Below are 19385 nucleotides of genomic sequence, written 5' to 3'. Positions count from 1 at the left end.
AACAGATAGTTTTCAGCTTTATAATAGTTGTTTCTTTTAAGCTGAGTTGAGACAATTTGTGTATAAATTGTACTATACATCAACATCTGACAAGGTTCCTGACTCTTTTGGGATACTTGTATGACTAACATTTGACATATGAAACAGGAGGAGATTCCTTCAGCCTTCAGGGCACATCTGGGGACCCCCCCTCTAAAACGGGACAAAATGTACATAATGGGTAAAATTATAGCCAATTTTAATATCAAAATATGGTCCTTTAACTTCTCAGTAGCACCTCTACCTTTCATCAAATGCTGGGTCCATTCCTGTGAACATTCTATATTAAAAATCTTCACCACAATGTACATGACTTTCTCATGAATATAGTAGATTATACATGTACACATACAAATTTATGTACGGAAGAACCCATAAGTTTAAACCCATCATTGGTATTCAGTCGATACCCTCACTAGTGAATGAAGTTTATAGATGGTATCTTAACACCAGGTACACCAAGTGATGTGTAATTCTCTTGTCATATAGAAAATCAGTTTAACTTTCCTGAGTTAGGATTATGTCATCCTTGCACTATATATGAGTAATATTGATGAGAAATCGAACAATTCTCAATGCAGTAACCTTGAATAAAGGCTTTCATTGTCACTATCATGATTAACTTGTTTTGTTACAGAACAAACAAATTTTTGTGTTTTATTTCAGGTGACGATCCAGGATTTGATGTTAGGGGAGGGTGCTCCTAAGAAGTACAGTTTACAGGACTTTTTTGACACAAAATTGGCTGTAATATTGCCTTTACTACTTTAAAAGATGGGGAAGCCTCAAGGGGTAGGAAAGATGTAGCACCTACAATAGATACAATTATCAGATTTATATTCAATACATGATTCAAAAGATTGGGGAGATGGATCAGTCCATGTTTGAGAATCATTTTCAAAACTGTGTGTATATAATAACCAAAAAAATACCAAGAAATACTTGGAATGAAAAAAACAATATATGTTCAACCTCTGAAAATTGTTGTTTAGTTCTTTTATCAATACAAGAACTTCTTAACATGCTTAAAAGGTTCCAACTTTTACTGGTTTAAAAACAATATGATATTAAATATTGGTTTGATTAGAAAAGGACAATATATAAGGATTCTACATCAAGAGATCATCACATAATGGTCCTCTAAGGAATTTTCTTCCTTATCCATAATAAACCAGCATTGGTTTTTTTTGCAAATTCATAAGGCCCAAAGGTCAACATAAAAATTAAAACATTGCCTACGGGTATTCCATTGTAATCAAAGGGGTAACAGGCCATCTTTATGAAGCAGTAAATATGATTAACACCTAGTGAAAACTATATATGAAATGTAGGCCACTCTTTTTCATATTATTATGTATCCTTCACTGAGTTTTACTTATCTAAACCTACCAGAAAAGTTACAGGTCAAATGGGCTAACTGGCTGAGCATAATTTCAAAAGAATTTTCAATATCATAATTGAAAATGTTCCACACCCCTCAAGTGCTTTCCACTTGAAAATGTTCTTTAAAATGGGCATGAACAGATTCAATGAAAGCCCAGGGTAAAAAATGAAAATGAAAAATCAAACTTTTGGTATGAGAGACTCATTAAATGGTTTCACACCTGAGGAAAAGAAAATTAACTGATGATTCACACCCTTTTCAATATATTAAAGCATACATAACTTTTCATCATACAAATTGACAACAATTTTTCACTTATGAATTTCAATTACTTGCGTAAATACACAAAAGGGTCATAACATTTAAAATGATTGCTTAGTATTGGTTGAAATGTGAACATTTATGTATTCCAGTTAAATAATTTATCTTTGGGGCAAAATGTCACTTTCATTGGCTGTGTGATCAAACAGAAAGTGACATCTACTACACAAGTTTATGTATGCTATATGCCAAGATACGTGTTTATAAATGCCATTATTTCATACTATGACAATTAGTTAGAAAATTATTCAACGAGGTTCAGCTTGAGTTGAAATCTTTACATATTACACATATGATTTGTTTCTAATGTATGTCCCATTGTTTCTAAATAACTTACATTTTACATTTTTTCTTGGTAGAATATGCTGACATACAGATATACAAGTAGTATGAAAGCTGCACATATTTTTTGTCAATAAGCCTAAATACCTGCTACAGGGTTTTCTTAAGTTGGAAATTGGGCAACAAATATGCAGACAGTCTCAGTTGTTTGTTTTCCATTTAACGATTGTCTAATCTTACCCAATATCTTTCACTATTCTATTTGCGTATCCTCCAACTGTAATAATTGAAATTCTGTGTGAATTTTATAATCTTTTTTTTATTTATTGCACCAAAAAAGTATCTGAACACTTTTGTATTTATCTTACTCAGTTTCTGTCTCAAAAAGTTTACCCACATAAACTTCTATTGGCATTCAAAGCTTTTAGATGTTTCCCTATTAAGGTGGTATGGGAGTCTAAAATAAAAATGATAGAATTTGTTCATACTTTGCCAAAACGTTGTATCTATTGATACATGTTGAAAAATATAATAAAAATGATAGGTTACCGCGCATTTTCTCAAGCTACAGGACGGGAGAAAATGACACATTTTGTATGGATTATACAGGAAAAAACACCATTTTGTGATTAGAAACTAAACAAAATGATAGAATTGTTAAATACTTCAGGAAAAGATAGCTTTCAGACACTGCTTTGAGAATATCAAAAGAAAAGATAGGGTCACCGTACGTTTTTTCCGGCTAAAATACAAAATAGGAAAATTCAATACAGAAAATGAATTTTTTTAGAGTTACCTCCCCTTAAAATGCCAATTTAAAAAAAAAAATAAAAACAATCAAAAATAATTACCATTTGCAAAAATATCAATATTTAGAAGTTATATTCTTATAAATTGGTACTTTTAAATGAAAATGTACATTAAACATCTACATTCCTGCATCAAATTTTGCTAACTTGATGGAAAATCTAGACCTTTTATTCTCTGTTTTTTACAATCCAAGATGGAGGAAGACACCCATACCACCTTAAACAAAGAGATTGTGTCTGCAGGAAGACATGCCACCCCACCCAAGCACTGTATTCTAACCTAAAAGTTATTAGTTCTGTATCTGCTATATCAAAAATGTAAAATACTGCATGTTACAAAAACACAGAGTGCCAACATATTTTCTGCTCTGAAGAGAAGCCCCCTCCCCCCCCCCAAAAAAAAATAAAACTCAAACACCATTTGATAAAATGAGAAAGATATATATAGTGCTAAGTCTCAAATAAGCTATATTTTTACCATCTCTGGACCACAACATTCTTTCTTTGTATCAATGCAAAGTGATGACCATAAAACTGCCCTAAAGAAATATATAATACAGTGACTGGACATTTATGGTCCAGCAGACCACCACAAATTGACACTTACATTGTTATAACCCATCAATCAAGATGCTGATAAGTGTTTAATGGACTAGTTCCTAAATTTATATTGGTACTTACCAAAGATATGTGTTAGTCCAGAGTATAGTGTATTTGTCTCCTTGTGTACACTAAGCAACAATCAACAAGTGTGTGGGAAAATTTTCAAACCATATTTTGTGTACAGAATTTTTTATGAATGTTACCACAGCCAGACTAGGAAAGATATGACCCATATCTTTTCAATCAACTTTTTGAACAACCTGAATCTACCTTCTGATGACATAATGGAAGAGTCTGACCTTTCCTGACCTATGTGGAAAGATGTGTAAACCAATCAGATAGAAGAAAAATGTAAAAACTTGATCATTATGGAATATTCTATTTTCCCTTTGGGGGTATTACATAAAAAAATGTGTATTTGATCTGAAGCATAGGAATTCAAATAAATTACAGATGTTGGCATCACATAAACAATCTTAAAGAAAATAAAAGTGGAAATTAAATTACCTTCTTGATGTCCTATAAATATTTATTAAAACTGTGATGACACAATCATTAAAGAATAGACGGAATTTCCAATATAACTTATCTCTGCATTGTTTTAAAACCCTTCCTACACTGATACCACAAGCATGACACCTTATAACCTCTGGTGGAGATTTAATCAATACTTAAATATTTTCATTTGTTCAATATTCAAAAATTAAATATTTATAATATTCCAAAGTAAACAAGTCTTTTAAAAATTTGATACCAATTTTCGTATTTTTGTTGACAAGAGTCCAAATAATACTATAATAATGTACTGAAGTATTTAATAGATTTGTAATATTTCTAGAACAAATAAAAATTCGAAGTTGTTACAATTCAATTCAATTTGCCGTTGATAAAAGCAACTAAATAAATTTATCTATGAAAATTGTTGTAAAATTTTCCATAAAAGAGCATAGTTAAATGTAGATCTATATAAGAGTAATGAAATGGAGTGTCAGAGAGTTAAAAGACATTTTTGTACATGCAATAATGTAGCAACTTTTTGTTAAATCTTGATATATCTTAATCTCATTCAAAATTCACTATCATAAAATGAAAAAGAGTTTTATGTTACTAATAAGTCAAGAGATAATATTTAAATGATGCATTTAAAAAGTTATAATTTTAATATTTCCATATTTGAATCTTTTTAACACAATCCACTTTAAGTTTATGTTTCATAAACAGTTTTTGTTGTTGCTGTAACTTTGATGCATTTCAAAAACAGAAATTCGTACTTTATCGGTCATATCAAATTCATAATCTATTTCAACAACATCACTTTATTGTTACAAATCATAAATATTTAAATATAAATCAAAATACATAAAAGAAACGACTCAAATGTTTTAAACCTAATATTTATTTGCTAGTTCCGTATTTTGAGTTGTACGATTATTTCATAAATAATTTCCATACAGGTGTCAAATTTACAAACTGAAAAGACCAAATGCCCGTAGGGAGCAGATTGACAGCAACCTGCGGTCTTTCATTTAGAAAGCCATACTTTAATTTTCACTTTAAAAAGTACTGTTTTCTCTTCAGTATTATATCAATTGTATTCTACGATCTAAAACTCTCTCAAAAGAGTGAATAGCTTGACCAAACAATTGCCTTATCCATCTAAAGTATTTAATACAGACTTAAACCCGCTTTTGTAATCAAGAAATCACGTCAAAAGTGCAGTTGTCATTTTCGGATTACAATACAGTTTATTGCGGGTGTGATGCTTAGGGGGAAATAAAAGTTTGAAAGCCAAACTAATGCTTCGGTAAACACCAACTCAATAATGAACGTGTTAAATGCAAATGATATTGACAAAACTTTGTAGTCTAGCCAGGCTTAAATCCAATGGGCAATTTCCCTTCTTACACTATTGACAGATAGAATTACTTTTTTATTGAAATAAAAAAAATGTATAACTTTTTTGCATCAAGATTAATATCCATGATAAGCTCCAATATTATACAATCCAAGTCAATGATCAAAGTGATTTAGTAAATCGTTCAAGGTATAGTATATAATTATTGTAATTATAGATTTTAAATACCATTCTTGATAAATAGCTATCAAAAGATCAAAATTTTTGATATTTAAAATTCTTTTCTTTCTTCCTGCAGGACAATGCAATATAAAATATGATACTATATGATTTTAATCAAAGCATCTTCCTACATCAAAAGTTTTAATGATGACATGCAATTTCCTCTATTTTGTTATAGTCAAATATTTTCTGGGTTATAGAAAATTAAAAAGACATATATAAAATTACTTTTAAAAAGATGCAAGAACCATGGTTTTTTTCTTTCTTTGCTAATATCAAATTTGATTGCACAATACACATATCTGTTTTGTCAGTGCAATTATACTTCAAACACGCTCACATGATATGATTCATATATTTTTTTAATGGATGTCAACTCATTAATGATAATAATATTCAGTATTGTATGTCTGATCCTGCCAATTGGTAAAGCATGTAGCAATTTAAAACATTAAATTTACCTATGTATAATAATAATGATGATACATTTTAAAATTTAATTCAAAAGCTTGAAACTTTCCACTCATTGGCAGATCCGAGGGAGGTTTCAAGGGATTGGAACCCCCTATTTATTAGGTTTTTACTTCATTCATAATTGGATCCGGGCCTGCAACTGGAGCATGAAAATGAGGTCAAGGCCATATGGTAGACAGATAAATATTTCCTCGTCATCAACCCACACTTTTTTTGCAACAATTAGAGTATTACATACATAGGTACTAAGGGAAGGATCTAATCCTATAAAACTAACCTGAGTGTGAAGATGAGGTGAAGGTCATATGACATATATGACAAATGGACACATACTCCTTACAACCAATTCATGTAGTAAATATTGTTGAACTGTCATGTATTATAAGCAAAGAATTCTCACAAGTGATTTATTTTTCGTGACTAAAGAAAAACATGAATATAAATAGTCAACAATATGTCAAACTCGAAATCTTTAATATAATCATACGGACAAATCATATTGTTGTTTGTTGCTGATTACCATATCTGTTTTACTGTGTTTTGTACACAAATGAAAAACTAGTTAGTTTTCCCATTTGAAATGTTTTGCATTTGTTTTTTCAGGGCCTTTTATAGGTTTCTATGTGGTATGGGTTTTGCTTGTTGTTGAAGGCCATATGGTCAGCTATAGTTGCTGACATCTACATTATTGAGTTTCTGGTGGATAGTTATCTCGTTTGGCAATTATACCACATCTTCTTGTTTTCAAAGTCAGAAAATGTGAACTTAAATTAACTGACAAATGGGCTGAAACAGGTTGGATCCTCAATGCTCTTCAACTTTGTACTTGTTTGGCTTTATAAATATTTTGATATGAGCGTCACTGATGAGTCTTATGTAGACGAAACGCGTGTCTGGCGTACTAAATTATAATCCTGGTACCTTTGATAACTATAAACACAATAAAAAGTATCCAAATATATTAGTTGATTTACAGTATAGAAGATAATGACAATAACAAAACTTATATATGCCTGCCTATGTTGAATATACTCTGGTCTTCAAACAATTAATGACATTCTACTTAATCTAGTACTGAAGAAAACTAAATGCATGTCAAATAACTTTTATATTATGAGTTTTTATGAAATAAATTGCATGAGGTGATAATATCAACATGTAAAATTAATCACAAAGTACCTGTTTCTAGTCATTGGTAACATCTTTCTTCTTCTGTGTCCAATTTCTTAATCTCTTTCATTCTAATCTGACAAAATTTCTTTATTCTAAAAAAAGAATATCAAAATTATAATACATTCCCAATCTTATTAGAGCTAAAAGGCATGTGAGTAAGAGTAGTGGCAGCTAACATAATATTATTGTCCTTTTTCTGTCTTAGCAGGGGTTGGAAATCAATGATTCTTTTTTTATTAATCCATATTTTTTTTAGTTATAAAGGGGCATAACTCTAACCATTATATCCCTTTACAATGCACATAAAGTTTAAGTTTCAGTCAACTTTAAACTGTAGAATTTATGCTTTATATTAAAGATTTTATGTTTAATTTTACATTGTAAGGTCATCATGTTTGTCAAAAAATATCTAAATCTGATTTATTGCAGTAATGGCAGCCATGTTGTTATGTCTCTAGGTCACAGAACAGTTGAAAAGATGACAATTGGTTTTTTTTACTGTCTACCTCTTTTAACTTTTCATTCATGACTGTATTTTTAAGTGATTTTTTTTCTAAAAAGAGATGAACAGTAATGTAATGTGCTCACTGGGATGTCAGTGACCCCATAGGTATTGGCTGCTCACCTGAAAGTTTGATATTTATCTCAGTATAACCATTTATAACAAATGGTCAGTCAACTAAAATTTAAAATTCTGATACAGATCTGGACACAAACAATTTCACACATTGAATAGGCTCATCAACTTATATCAATAGCTACCAGGTGAAAAACATTAAATGATAATATATCTAAATTGCATATCTTCATGGCGATAAAAAGTTCAGAAAGTTACTGGCTTCTGTCTGGGGACATGATTATGGCTTAGACACATGACCAACTAAGACTTAAGTCTACTTAAATGGACATGAATTAACTAGCAGTATGAAATTTACAATCTGAAAAATGTCCTTAGGACTGAGTATGAAAGTGATTGCCTTGCAATTAACCTTAATGATGGCTGATTTAAAGGCCACTTCCATTAACTGACCAGGATGAAGTACAATATCAATAACAATTTTCGAAATGAAAATTTCAGACCACTTTAGGGAGCTACCATTTGATTTTTATGGGGGGGGCTAGGATGAAAAATTTTGTCCTGCATTTTTTTTTAGCTGTAATCTCTGTCCTGCCTTTTTATTTTTCACTCTAATCGGTCCTGCCTTCTTTTTTTTTAGTTTATCCTGACTTTTTTTTACCTAAATTATCGTCCTGACTTTTTTTTTTTGGCAAGTGTCACATCCTGCCTTTTTTTTTACTCAAAACTCCTGTCCTGCCTATTTTTTTCAAATTTCATCCTAGCCCCCCCATAAAAATCAAATGGTAGCTCCCTTACATGTAACTGGCACTCTGACACCACTGTATGACAAATCTACAACTGCAGAATGACACCATATGATAATGTATTTTACATCAGACTTTTATTGCTTCAATATATCATTTAAATCACATTTAATTAGTAAACTTGTTTTTTAATCATTTTATGCACAAAAAAGTCTTGTCATGTAAGAATACTAGCACTGAGTGTTAAAATGGCTTGCACAAACATGATAAATCAAAAGTTTTAATTTCACAAACTTTTAATTTTTCAAAGGACAGAATGTGGATTTATGGTTTTATCTGTCTCCTATATTAAAAGAATTAGAATCTGATGTAACAGTAAAGTTTTAGAAAATGAATCCTCCTCAGTTTTTGGTGGTGTTCCTGTTACTTAGTCTTAAGTTTTCTATGTGGTGGTTTGTGCACACTAATGTTTTTCTGTTTGTCTTTTTCTTTTAATTTTTAGCCATCACGGCATTGTCAGTTCATTTTTTCATTTAAAATGTCACTTTGGTATTGTTCATCTCTCTTTTTTACGTCTTTTCAAAATTAATGTCTGATGGATTAATTTTTAGTGCTGATCTTAGCACAATTAGCTATTTAGTGGAGTCCAGTTTTAATTGGTGGAGGAAGCCTGAGTGCACAGAGAGAAATTTCTTGCCATGACCTTTGGCAAGAAAACTAGCAATTCTAATCAATTTAAGATTGGTATCGAACAAATCTGCAACATGCTCACAACTCAAAATCTCAGTTTTGACAAGACTCGCAGTTCAGTAAATGAACTACTGTCTGAGACCATGCAAAAGATTTCGCGCGGAACCAATTACATTCAGTTTTGAATCAAATTCCTTAGCTGGAAGAATATTGAGAAAGTCCCCCAGGCCCCAAAAATTATGTCTGTAGCTGAATGGAAAATGTAAGTTCCATTTTTATGGCAAGCCAAAGTGGACAAAAAGAGCTATTTTCTAATATTAAAAAATGATTTTCTAATATTAAAAAAGCATTTTCTAATATTAGAAAATCATTTTCTAATATTAGAAAAGCATTTTCTAATATTAGAAAATCATTTTCTAATATTAGAAAAGCATTTTCTAATATTAAAAAAGCATTTTCTAATATTAAAAAATAAGGTACTTTTTAATATTAGAAAATGTTTTTTTAATATTAAAAAATCATTTCTTAATATTAGAAAATGCTTTTTTAATATTAGAAAATCCTTTTTTAATATTAGAAAATCATTTTTTAATATTAGAAAACCATTTTTTAATATTAGAAAATCATTTTCTAATATTAGAAAATCATTTTCTAATATTAGAAAATCATTTTCTAATATTCGAAAATCATTTTCTAATATTAGAAAATCATTTTCTAATATTAAAAAATCATTTTTCAAAGCGTCTGAATGAAAAGTAATAGCGTTTTATGACGTCATTGAATATAGTACGCCAAGTGACGCCACTGTACTAAAGACGGTTTATAGTCTACATGAGTATTTTGATTTGTCAACATGCGGCTAAAACTTGCATTTCCAAAGTTTATTTCTTTGATGTTGTCTCCACGGGCATTGAAACAATACACACGATATTGGTGGATATTTCATTATTTGAACATCATGATACAACCTTGTGTTCATTTTTATTGGAATGCGAAACTATAAACAGAATGAAAGTAGAATGGAGTATCCAAGGATCAGTCCTAGGACCCCGGTTTCTTTGTGTTTATGTTACGATATCGCCTCGTCTTAATAATATTAGTGTTGGGGTTGCAACTAGCACATTTACATATATACAATCTATATGCTGAAGGTCCACACTAAACAGCGAGACTGTATGCGGATGATGCTGTTGTCTGCTTGACCACTTACTCGGGCAATCTCAGACAACGACTGCTATGCACGAACTACAAGAAGTCCTAGATAAACTGCCGAAATGGGAAAATGCCTGAGATAGAATTTTAACGGTTCCAGCCAAATAAAAAATAGAGGTCATCATTTACAAGAGATTGTAAAGATGGCCTTTAATGTCTTTCTTTGTACATTTACATACTCAGCTACATGTATTTGTTTTATAGTTGCTTTATAAGTATTGATCTCATTATAGACACTTGTTAATAATTTTTCTAGACATAGTAAATTGAATTTGAATTGAAATAACAATTTTCTTCTCAATTTGTATTTCTTTTCAGATGTACAGGTAGTAAAACTCATTAATTTATTTCAACTCGCTCACTCCAACTCACTGCGTAGCTTGCATATATGCTCAGATGCTCAAGCATCCACATCATTTTAACAATATAATTGCATGTGTTCGCAGCAGATACACAAGGTGTTATCTGAATATAACAAGGGCGATGATACGAAAATAGCGTCCAACCACATCCGAAGAAGTATCATGAATATAGGTGGTCTTTCCTTTCAGATCAATTAGTTTATCAGTTTAAACAAGATGGATAGATTGCAGATAAGTGTTTTTTTGTAAAAAGTCTACGTCATAGCGCTAAGTTGGCTACCTCAAGCGTAGAGAGTGATGGTACGTAGACTTGCAGACATATTTGGTCAGTTATTGAGCCAAGCGGATCGATGACATAGCAACGTTACTAGTTAAAACAACTAAACCATCATATCCTGGTATCGTTTCCTGTGACACGAAAGACGACGGGATAAAAACTATATTTGTAATGGAGTGTTTTTATTCTTGGGCAGTATGGGCTTTATTCATTGTTGAAGGCCGTACGGTGACCTATAGTTGTTAATAAAATTGAGAATGGAAATGGGGAATGTATCAAAGAGACAACAACCCGACCAAAGAAAAAAACCACAGCAGAAGGTCACCAGTTAATATCTGTGTCATTTTGATCTTTTGTGGATAGTTGTCTCATTGGCAATATGATATCACACCTTCTTTTTTTTTTTTTTTTATCAATACCCTTTTCCATCTAGGTACAAATATCAATTTTATTTTCAATAAAAGAACAGAGATCCAATGTCCCCGCATTGCACATACTTTATGACGGGGATAGGAGGGGTTCTGATGCAAGTTTATTCTTATTTATTTTTTTTTATCTCGAGAGAATATGAGCTTCATGATAAATACAGTGAGATTTCCATCATAATATATATTTTATATATTTCAATTTCCAAGGTGCATAGTTGATTTATGTATTTGATCAGGATTATTTTCGCAAATGTCAAAGACATTGCTGATGATATATAAGTTTCACAAAAATCGGTAAAGAATTGATCACATGACACTAAGCGCTAATAAGACCAGACAAACCGACGTAAATTCCGAGAAAGTAGGGTCACTTCGATTCCTATATTCAGAAGTTCCATATACAGAAGTGCCGTTGTAATTGGTTTGTTTTTGAGATGTCAAATATAAGACTGGGTGTGACACTTTTACATCAAATATTTCTGAATTGAATGATTGTAGTTTCGAGAAAAACAATGAAATTCTATTGGAATATATATTGCTGGGTACTTAGTATTTTGAAATCAAACAAAAATCTAACAAGTGTCGGATTCTAGGCGAGTTCACATGCACACAGGGAAAATGTCCGGAAAAAAAATAATTTTCTGCATAAAATGGTCCCCATAAAAAATAATTGTCTTCTTAAAAAGGTCGTTGTCAGACGGTTTCGCATCCACATCATTTATACCCTGGCTACGTCACTATAATAATATATCACAGTATTGTTATGTGGTTGTTGTTTTATGCTTCAAGCCGAAACACTAGTTACTGCATGTGTTATTGAGATGAAGAACTGCAAGAAAAGTACTATTTGTTTTCCAAGGTTGTACAAGATATGTCATGATGCAGTACATCATATACCTTAATTTTTATTAAATTGTTAAAATAATAAAGTTTTTGGCCGATTTCCAATATACATACTTTAAATGCACTTAGGTGAAATATTCAAAAGAGTTTCAATTACCAACTTTACACTGCTTTTAAATTATGTTTTGTACTTAAGTCATTGTCCATTAACCTGGAAACCCTTTTACCCATTTAATGCACCTTATTCCTTAACGGTTTGAGCCATAACTCCCAAAGACAATTCTTTCCTTCCCTTTGTAGTATTCCAATATCCAAAATCTAAATACATGGTTAGACTCAGCATATCAAAGAACCCCAATAATCAATTTTTTATGAAATTAAATAAAGTTCAATTTTGGACCCTTTAGATCTCACTGTGGACCAATTTCATAACCGGGCCCAAATATCATAAATCTAAATACATGTATATGGTTAGATTCAGCATACCGAAGAACCCCCTATATACAATTTTTGTTGAAATCAAACAAAGATTAATTTTGGACCCCAATTTTGACCAACTTGAAAAGTGGGTCCATAATCAAACCAGGTGCTCCGCAGGGTGCATCTTTATACGACCGCAGAGGTCGACTTGGGGCTAGTATGGACACAACATGCAAACTGGATACAGTTCTGAATTTGGATTGTGATTAAATATAGTTGACACAGCATAGGTTTCTGACACAGAATGAATGTGGTCTAATGAACTTAAAATTGTTTTTTTTTGCTTTTAAGCAATTCAGTATGCTGTTGAATATCAATCCTTTGATATTTGAAGAAATTTTCTTTTTCATTTCTGACATCTCAGGTGCTCCGGAAGGGTAAGCAGATCGTGATCCACATAAAATGTTTTGGAGTTGAGCATGACGTCCATTTTCGCTGAACTAGTGTACACATTTACGTTTAGGGGCAATCTGGAGACCTCCTCCGGGTGCATGTTTTTATGATGACCCATTGGTGGTCTTTATCTGTTTTCTGCATTTTGTAGGGTTGTTTTCTCTTTGACACATTCCCCATTTCCATTCTCAATTACATTTTGTAAAGTTTTGTCAAATAACTAATTAAAATGATGATACGCAGCTTTTTATCTCGCCCAAAGTAGAGAATTAAGAAAGTTCAGGCTCCAATTATGCATGCTTTTAACTCGATTTGTATGCTTGGTTCAGTGTACAGAATTATTGTGTGAAGAACATACGTTTAGTTTGTCTTTAAGCAACTGTGTTTGTACTTAATTAAATAGTGAATTATTCGACTCTTAAGATAGTGGGAAAACTGGTAAACCAAATATAACTTTGTAAAGTTTGGCGCGTTCTCCGTAAGGTATCTATTTGAGTGTACGAGTTCACGACAACAGCAAATGTGCTTGTAAATAGAAACAATGAAAACAGGTACATTCTTGTGACAGTGTCAATGTCAAGAGAAGAAGTCGAACTGGTTGCTAGAGTTATTTTTAAGGCGCCTGTTTGCTTGAGTCCTACCCATAAGTTGTGTTAAAGAGAAACACAAATGAAAATACTTCAATACAGAAACAAATATTGTTGTATCATGAATGTGAAATTACAAATATAATCGCTTATTTAAGTAGAACATATGTATACATGGCTATTTTTGAATGATTGGTAGTTATTTGTTTGTATTATGTCCAGTGGCAAATGTTTCATGACTTTATTAAGGCGGAAACTCCGATGAAAATGGATGTACCACCAGAATGATATCGAACTTAGAATTTTCGAATTATTCTTAAATCACATTTTGTCAATTTTTATCGAAGTTTTAAACTTACAAAAGTCCTTTTTACATAAAATTTTTTTATCACTGATTGAACAATTTTACTTTATATATATATCAATAGTATAAACTTAAACTCGCCAATTTTCGAGTTTCATTTAAGAATTTAATGCTTCTTTTTGTAACTTCATATTGGGGTATACAGTTTTGATTGTATCCGAAACCTCAATACGTGATCATTATTCTTTATGATGAGAGACTGCCCTGCTGTTGACATTTCCTCTTTATAGTATTATCTGTTTCTGTAATAAACTCCACAGAAAGAGTAACTGTAGTTCAAATAACTCGTCAACGATACTACAAATGAGTGTCGGAATTGGGGCAGGCGGGAAGGAGGTATATTTGCATCCATTTTCCCTATGCTTTGTACTTTTTGTCCATTACTCCCTCCATAATATTACTATTTTAGAACCTCGTTTTTGGCCCATTTTTCTATTCTTTATACTTTGGCTATTATTCTCTTGTTCTGTAAACCTCAATTCACACAGACCAATGGGTAATGGGTTGTCGGACCAATGGGTAATGGGGTGTCGGACCAATGGATAACAACTGGATAAAAAAGTTCCTCTCTGTCCTCTCAAAGCCCTGTCACTTAAGGTCATCTACGGTAAACTTAATCTGCCTACAATACTAGTTAGGTCAGATTCCTACTAGCGTAACTGTATTATGAATTTGTTGTTTCCTTTCCTTTCAGCCAATAGTTCGAAGACTTTAGTACATCCATTGCATACATTTTTTTGGTTTAAAATGTCCTTAAAAAAATGGAGATTATTTGGCCCTATCCCCTCAGTCATGTCTACTGACTTTGAAACTTTTGCTTATTTTACATGTATAAGCTTGTGATTAGTTCAGATTAGGGGGAACCATTCGGCAGAGGACATTTTAGCGAGAGAAAAAATGACATTTTAGCGCCAAAATAAAACACAATTTAGGGCCAGATTTTTAACCCATTCAAGAGAAAATTAAATTTATCAATGCCCATTTTAGAGAAACATTTTCAACCCATTCTAACAAATAATATTTTAACAAGAATGTGTCCCCAGTACACAGATGCCACATCTGCACTATCATTTTCTTTGTTCAGTGGACCGTGAAAATGGGATAAAATTTCAAATTAAATGTAGAAAGATCATATCATAGGGAACATGTTTCCTAAGTTTCAAGTGGATTGGACTTCAACTTCGTCAAGAACTACCTCGACCAAAAACTTTAACCTGAAGCGGGACTAACGGACGCACAGACTGTTCTTAAATGGGGCATAAAATTAAAAAAAAAGGTTTAATAAACTCAAGACAGCACAATATAAAACATACCATGTTCATTAAAAAATACAGCACTGATTAAATCAAATGTTAAAAGTCCGTTCTAGTCGAATATATATCCCAGATAAAATACAGCACAAAAAGTCTAAATGGTTGAATCAATTGTTAAAAGTAAGTTCTAGTCTAGAATTTGTGTCTTAGAGAACGTAATTTAAAAGGGCTCTGGATATACCTCCTGTACAGTACTGTTCATAGAATTGCATTAGGAACGGTTAATTCTTTCTCTTTATCTTGTCTAGATTGAGGTGCAAATTCGTCTTTTATCATTTGTACCTTTATATATGTTGTTGTTTGCAATTTGATCATTATCAAGAAAGCGCGAATAGCTGCCATGGGTGACACTGAACTATAAAATTGCTTATTATACATGGCATGGAACGACTCTGTTCCTTTAATTGTTGGCAAATTGCTAAGAATTACACGAAATTTCTACCCAAAGCTTCAGTGGGAACATAGGATCTTCAGCTACATAGTATCCGGTCAGATAATCAGCGAATTTGACACATCTCTTATGTGTTTCCATGATGAACATATAAACAGCTTATAACATTAAAGGTCATTAAACCAGTATAAATTATTATTTATGGTTATATTGAGGCGATTATTATTCAACCAGGTCAGTTTTCGCTAAAATGGGCTAATGAAACTTGTGAACGAATTAATTCTGCTCTAAAATAGGCACTAATGTTGACACTAAAATGTCCTGTAGTTTAAAAAATTTCGCTTAAATGTCCTGCGCCCAACACCATTAGTGGTACATTTGTAGTTCAATGGTATTTGTTATGCTATTGTATAAGTTAACATATACATATTTATATAAGTTTGTGATTAGATCAGTTTAAGATCATAGGCAGATCCAGGGGGCCTTTGGGGCCCGAGCCCCCCTTTTTGTGGGAAAAATTTGGTTGCTTATATAGGAAATCACTGAAGCATGACTGGCGTGGGTCCCCCTTAGGTCAGTCAGCGCCCCTCTTTTATGAAAAGTTCTGTATCCGCCATTATAGATTTACAGCTAATAATCAATGATATTTGGTTTTTAAATTTATTGTAATTTGTATCATTTAGCAAAATCTGTTTCAGTTCATTCGGACATTATTTTCTTAATTCCGTTTGTAAACAGTGTGGGGTTATTGAATATAAAACAAACAAGTCAAAACGTTTTGATGATGAAGATTTTAATTTTTAATATTAAAAAAGGATTTTCTAATATTAGAAAATGATTTTCTAATATTAGAAAATGATTTCTTAATATTAAAAAATGATTTTCTAATATTAAAAAATGATTTTCTTAATATTAAAAAATGAATTTCTAATATTAAAAAATCATTTATTAATATTAGAAAATGAATTTCTAATATAAGAAATTACTTTTGATTTTCTAATATTAGAAAATGAATTTCTAATATTAGAAAATGAATTTCTAATATTAGAAAATGAATTTCTAATATTAAAAAATGATTTTCTAATATTAATAAATGATTTTTTAATATTAGAAATTCATTTTTTAATATTAAGAAATCCTTTTTTACTATACTATATATAAAAATATTAATTTTCGCGAACCATTTAGGTCACGGAAAATTCCAAAATATGGCATCAGTAAGGAGAGTTGTGCAAATAATCTGAATACACAGAACCCCCATCCAAATTATCTTTAGCTAAAAGTATTCATCATTTTCTATTTTATATGTACTAACAACATTCCATTTTTCTATAATTTCGATTAAATATTCCAAAATCTGAGTTAAAAAAAGTCAAATGCCCAAAATAAACATTGTCTGATTGGTTGAAGTACTGTGGCGTCAATGATAAGCATAGCAAGCCTCGATGTAAAGCACACGCTTCACATGAATAAGGAGAGTTTTACAAATAATGTGAATACACAGATCCTCCATCCTATTTATATTTTGCTGAAAATGTTGCAATGTTCATCATTTCTGTTTTGATTCTGCTAACAACATTCCATTTTTTCTTTAATTCCGATTTATATATGTGGAACCCGCAATAAAAATAGATGGCCTCAATGATTTAAACGCAACGCAAAAAATTCCGTTGACCCTGAATTCAACGGATCGATAATAGCATCATCACCATCAACAAAAATGTTTACCGTTATCTTTGTGAAATTTCAGTTATATAGTTCTTTAATTAGAGAAATTTTGGTAAGTATTACTTATTAATGTTAAGGTTTCTACTGATGTGCTCCTCTAGACCTTTTTGACGGTCCGTTTTATCCCATTTATCTCAATATTATCTCCGATGACAGTAATGTCAACCCCGACCTATTCGTGTCAAAAGTGAAAATCGCATCGATTTATTGAACTAATTTCTTCTTAAACTGTGCATGCATTATTTCTGTATTATATGATAACCAATCACATTCACGTTGCATGTTTGCATGAAAATGGTCATGTATTAGTGAATTGTAAGGGCGATGCAACTTGAGGTCAGTGCGCGATCACGTGACATTATTATTTGTAAACAAATTTAAAACATGCTCCCCGCGTAACACGTGTCTGAATTATCCTTTCAAAGTGTTATGAATCTTTCAATCACTATTTTATGAAATATTTCTAGGTTTGCATATCAGTAGTCAAAGTGAATTAAACGTAGTTCTTAGTTGTGTTTTTTTTATATAGGATTAGAAGGTTAAATCTACATAAGGGGGTCTCATTGGAGGGAGGGGTGGTGTTCTGATCCCAGATCCCACTTACTGTTTTGTCAGATTCCCATATCCCGCTTACACTATGTACATGAGCAATTTTCATTTTTTTGTCATTTCCGGGGTCCTGCAGAACCCCATTTCCCGTTTTCACGACAGACCTCATTTCCCGTTTTCATGACACAATAATTTGACTTTCACGTTTCACGCTTGCGAAAAATTGTCAATATTGGTCACGCTTAGACCCAATGAGACCACACACTAGTCAGTATTTAACTTCACCCAAAAAGATGACTCAACTTCCCTCTATATTTAAAACCTGCATACTAATTTAAATAGCATTTGCTCCCCTTGAACACTATTTGGCCCCTTCCGTGTCATTTCCCTTTAAATTTGCTGAAAAGTCATACTTTAAGTCCATTTACAGTAACGGCTAATATTTGATTTTACCATCTTAATTTCAATTTTCATATTGAACACATTTGACCATTCAATATGAGTTCCCATGTATTTTTGTCATATATGAAGGAGGTTTTAGGTCATGTTTTCCTAAACACCTTATTGCTATTTGTCTGTCTGGATTGTTAAAACCACAAAATCAAATATTGATGAATATGCAAGTTTTCAACAATCCCGGAACATTAACAAAGATGTGTGTGAGAGGGTGAAAATTACCCTTCTGATGTACTGATATTTTTTAGCACCCCAAGTGAGAATCTAACTCAGGACTTTCAGCACTGTAGCCATCGGTCTTAACCACAAGATCACGAACTCACATTTGATGAACTAATTTCTTCTATATTAACTGTACGTGCATAAATTCTGTATTATTTGATAACCAATCACATTCACGTTGCATGTTTGCATGATAATGGGTTCTGTATGAGTGAACTGTAGTGTATTGCAAAATTAATGCAAATTGTGACGTCAGTGCGCCTTCACGTGACATAATTATTTGTAACCAAACCGGCTTCTCATGTAATGTAACGGTTTATTTCGTCCTCTGTGATATTTTATCCTGAGGATAATTTGTCCCGGTAATTTTTTTCCAGGCATGGTATTTCATTTCACAGGTTGATTTTTCCCAGAGGAGTGAAAATCTATCAGATTTCTGTGTTATGCGGATAGTATGTACGGGTATATATTTGCCGTATTATATTTCACAGAACCGTGTGAAAAAGAGTCCATTAACTACTATGTAAGTTACTCTCAATCAATATATACCTGACTATAATTATAAAATGTTTACAAAGGTAAGCAACTGTCTAGGGCCAGGTAAG

The 19385-nt window shown here is 31.8% G+C and overlaps 1 protein-coding gene across 7 annotated transcripts in view; it reads right to left on the bottom strand.

The window, feature by feature from the left end:
• LOC139520099 (leucine zipper putative tumor suppressor 2 homolog) overlaps positions 1-19385 on the bottom strand; it is a 59162-nt gene that overhangs the window by 30447 nt on the left and 9330 nt on the right. For 3 of the 7 annotated variants that reach the window (XM_071312534.1, XM_071312537.1, XM_071312536.1), the window contains one exon: positions 7169-7235. In XM_071312534.1, coding sequence (XP_071168635.1) covers positions 7169-7191 — 23 coding nt within the window. In that variant the 5' untranslated portion in view covers positions 7192-7235. Of the gene's footprint in view, positions 1-3516; positions 3766-7168; positions 7255-19385 lie in introns of those variants that run through there. The other 4 variants (XM_071312533.1, XM_071312535.1, XM_071312541.1 and 1 more) reach the window with 3 other exon arrangements.

The sequence above is a fragment of the Mytilus edulis genome, chromosome 4 (assembly GCF_963676685.1).
Source record: "Mytilus edulis chromosome 4, xbMytEdul2.2, whole genome shotgun sequence".
Taxonomy (NCBI): Eukaryota; Metazoa; Mollusca; class Bivalvia; order Mytilida; family Mytilidae; genus Mytilus; species Mytilus edulis.
The sequence above is the reverse complement of the archived record's forward strand: the minus strand, read 5'-3'. Positions and strand labels throughout refer to the sequence as shown.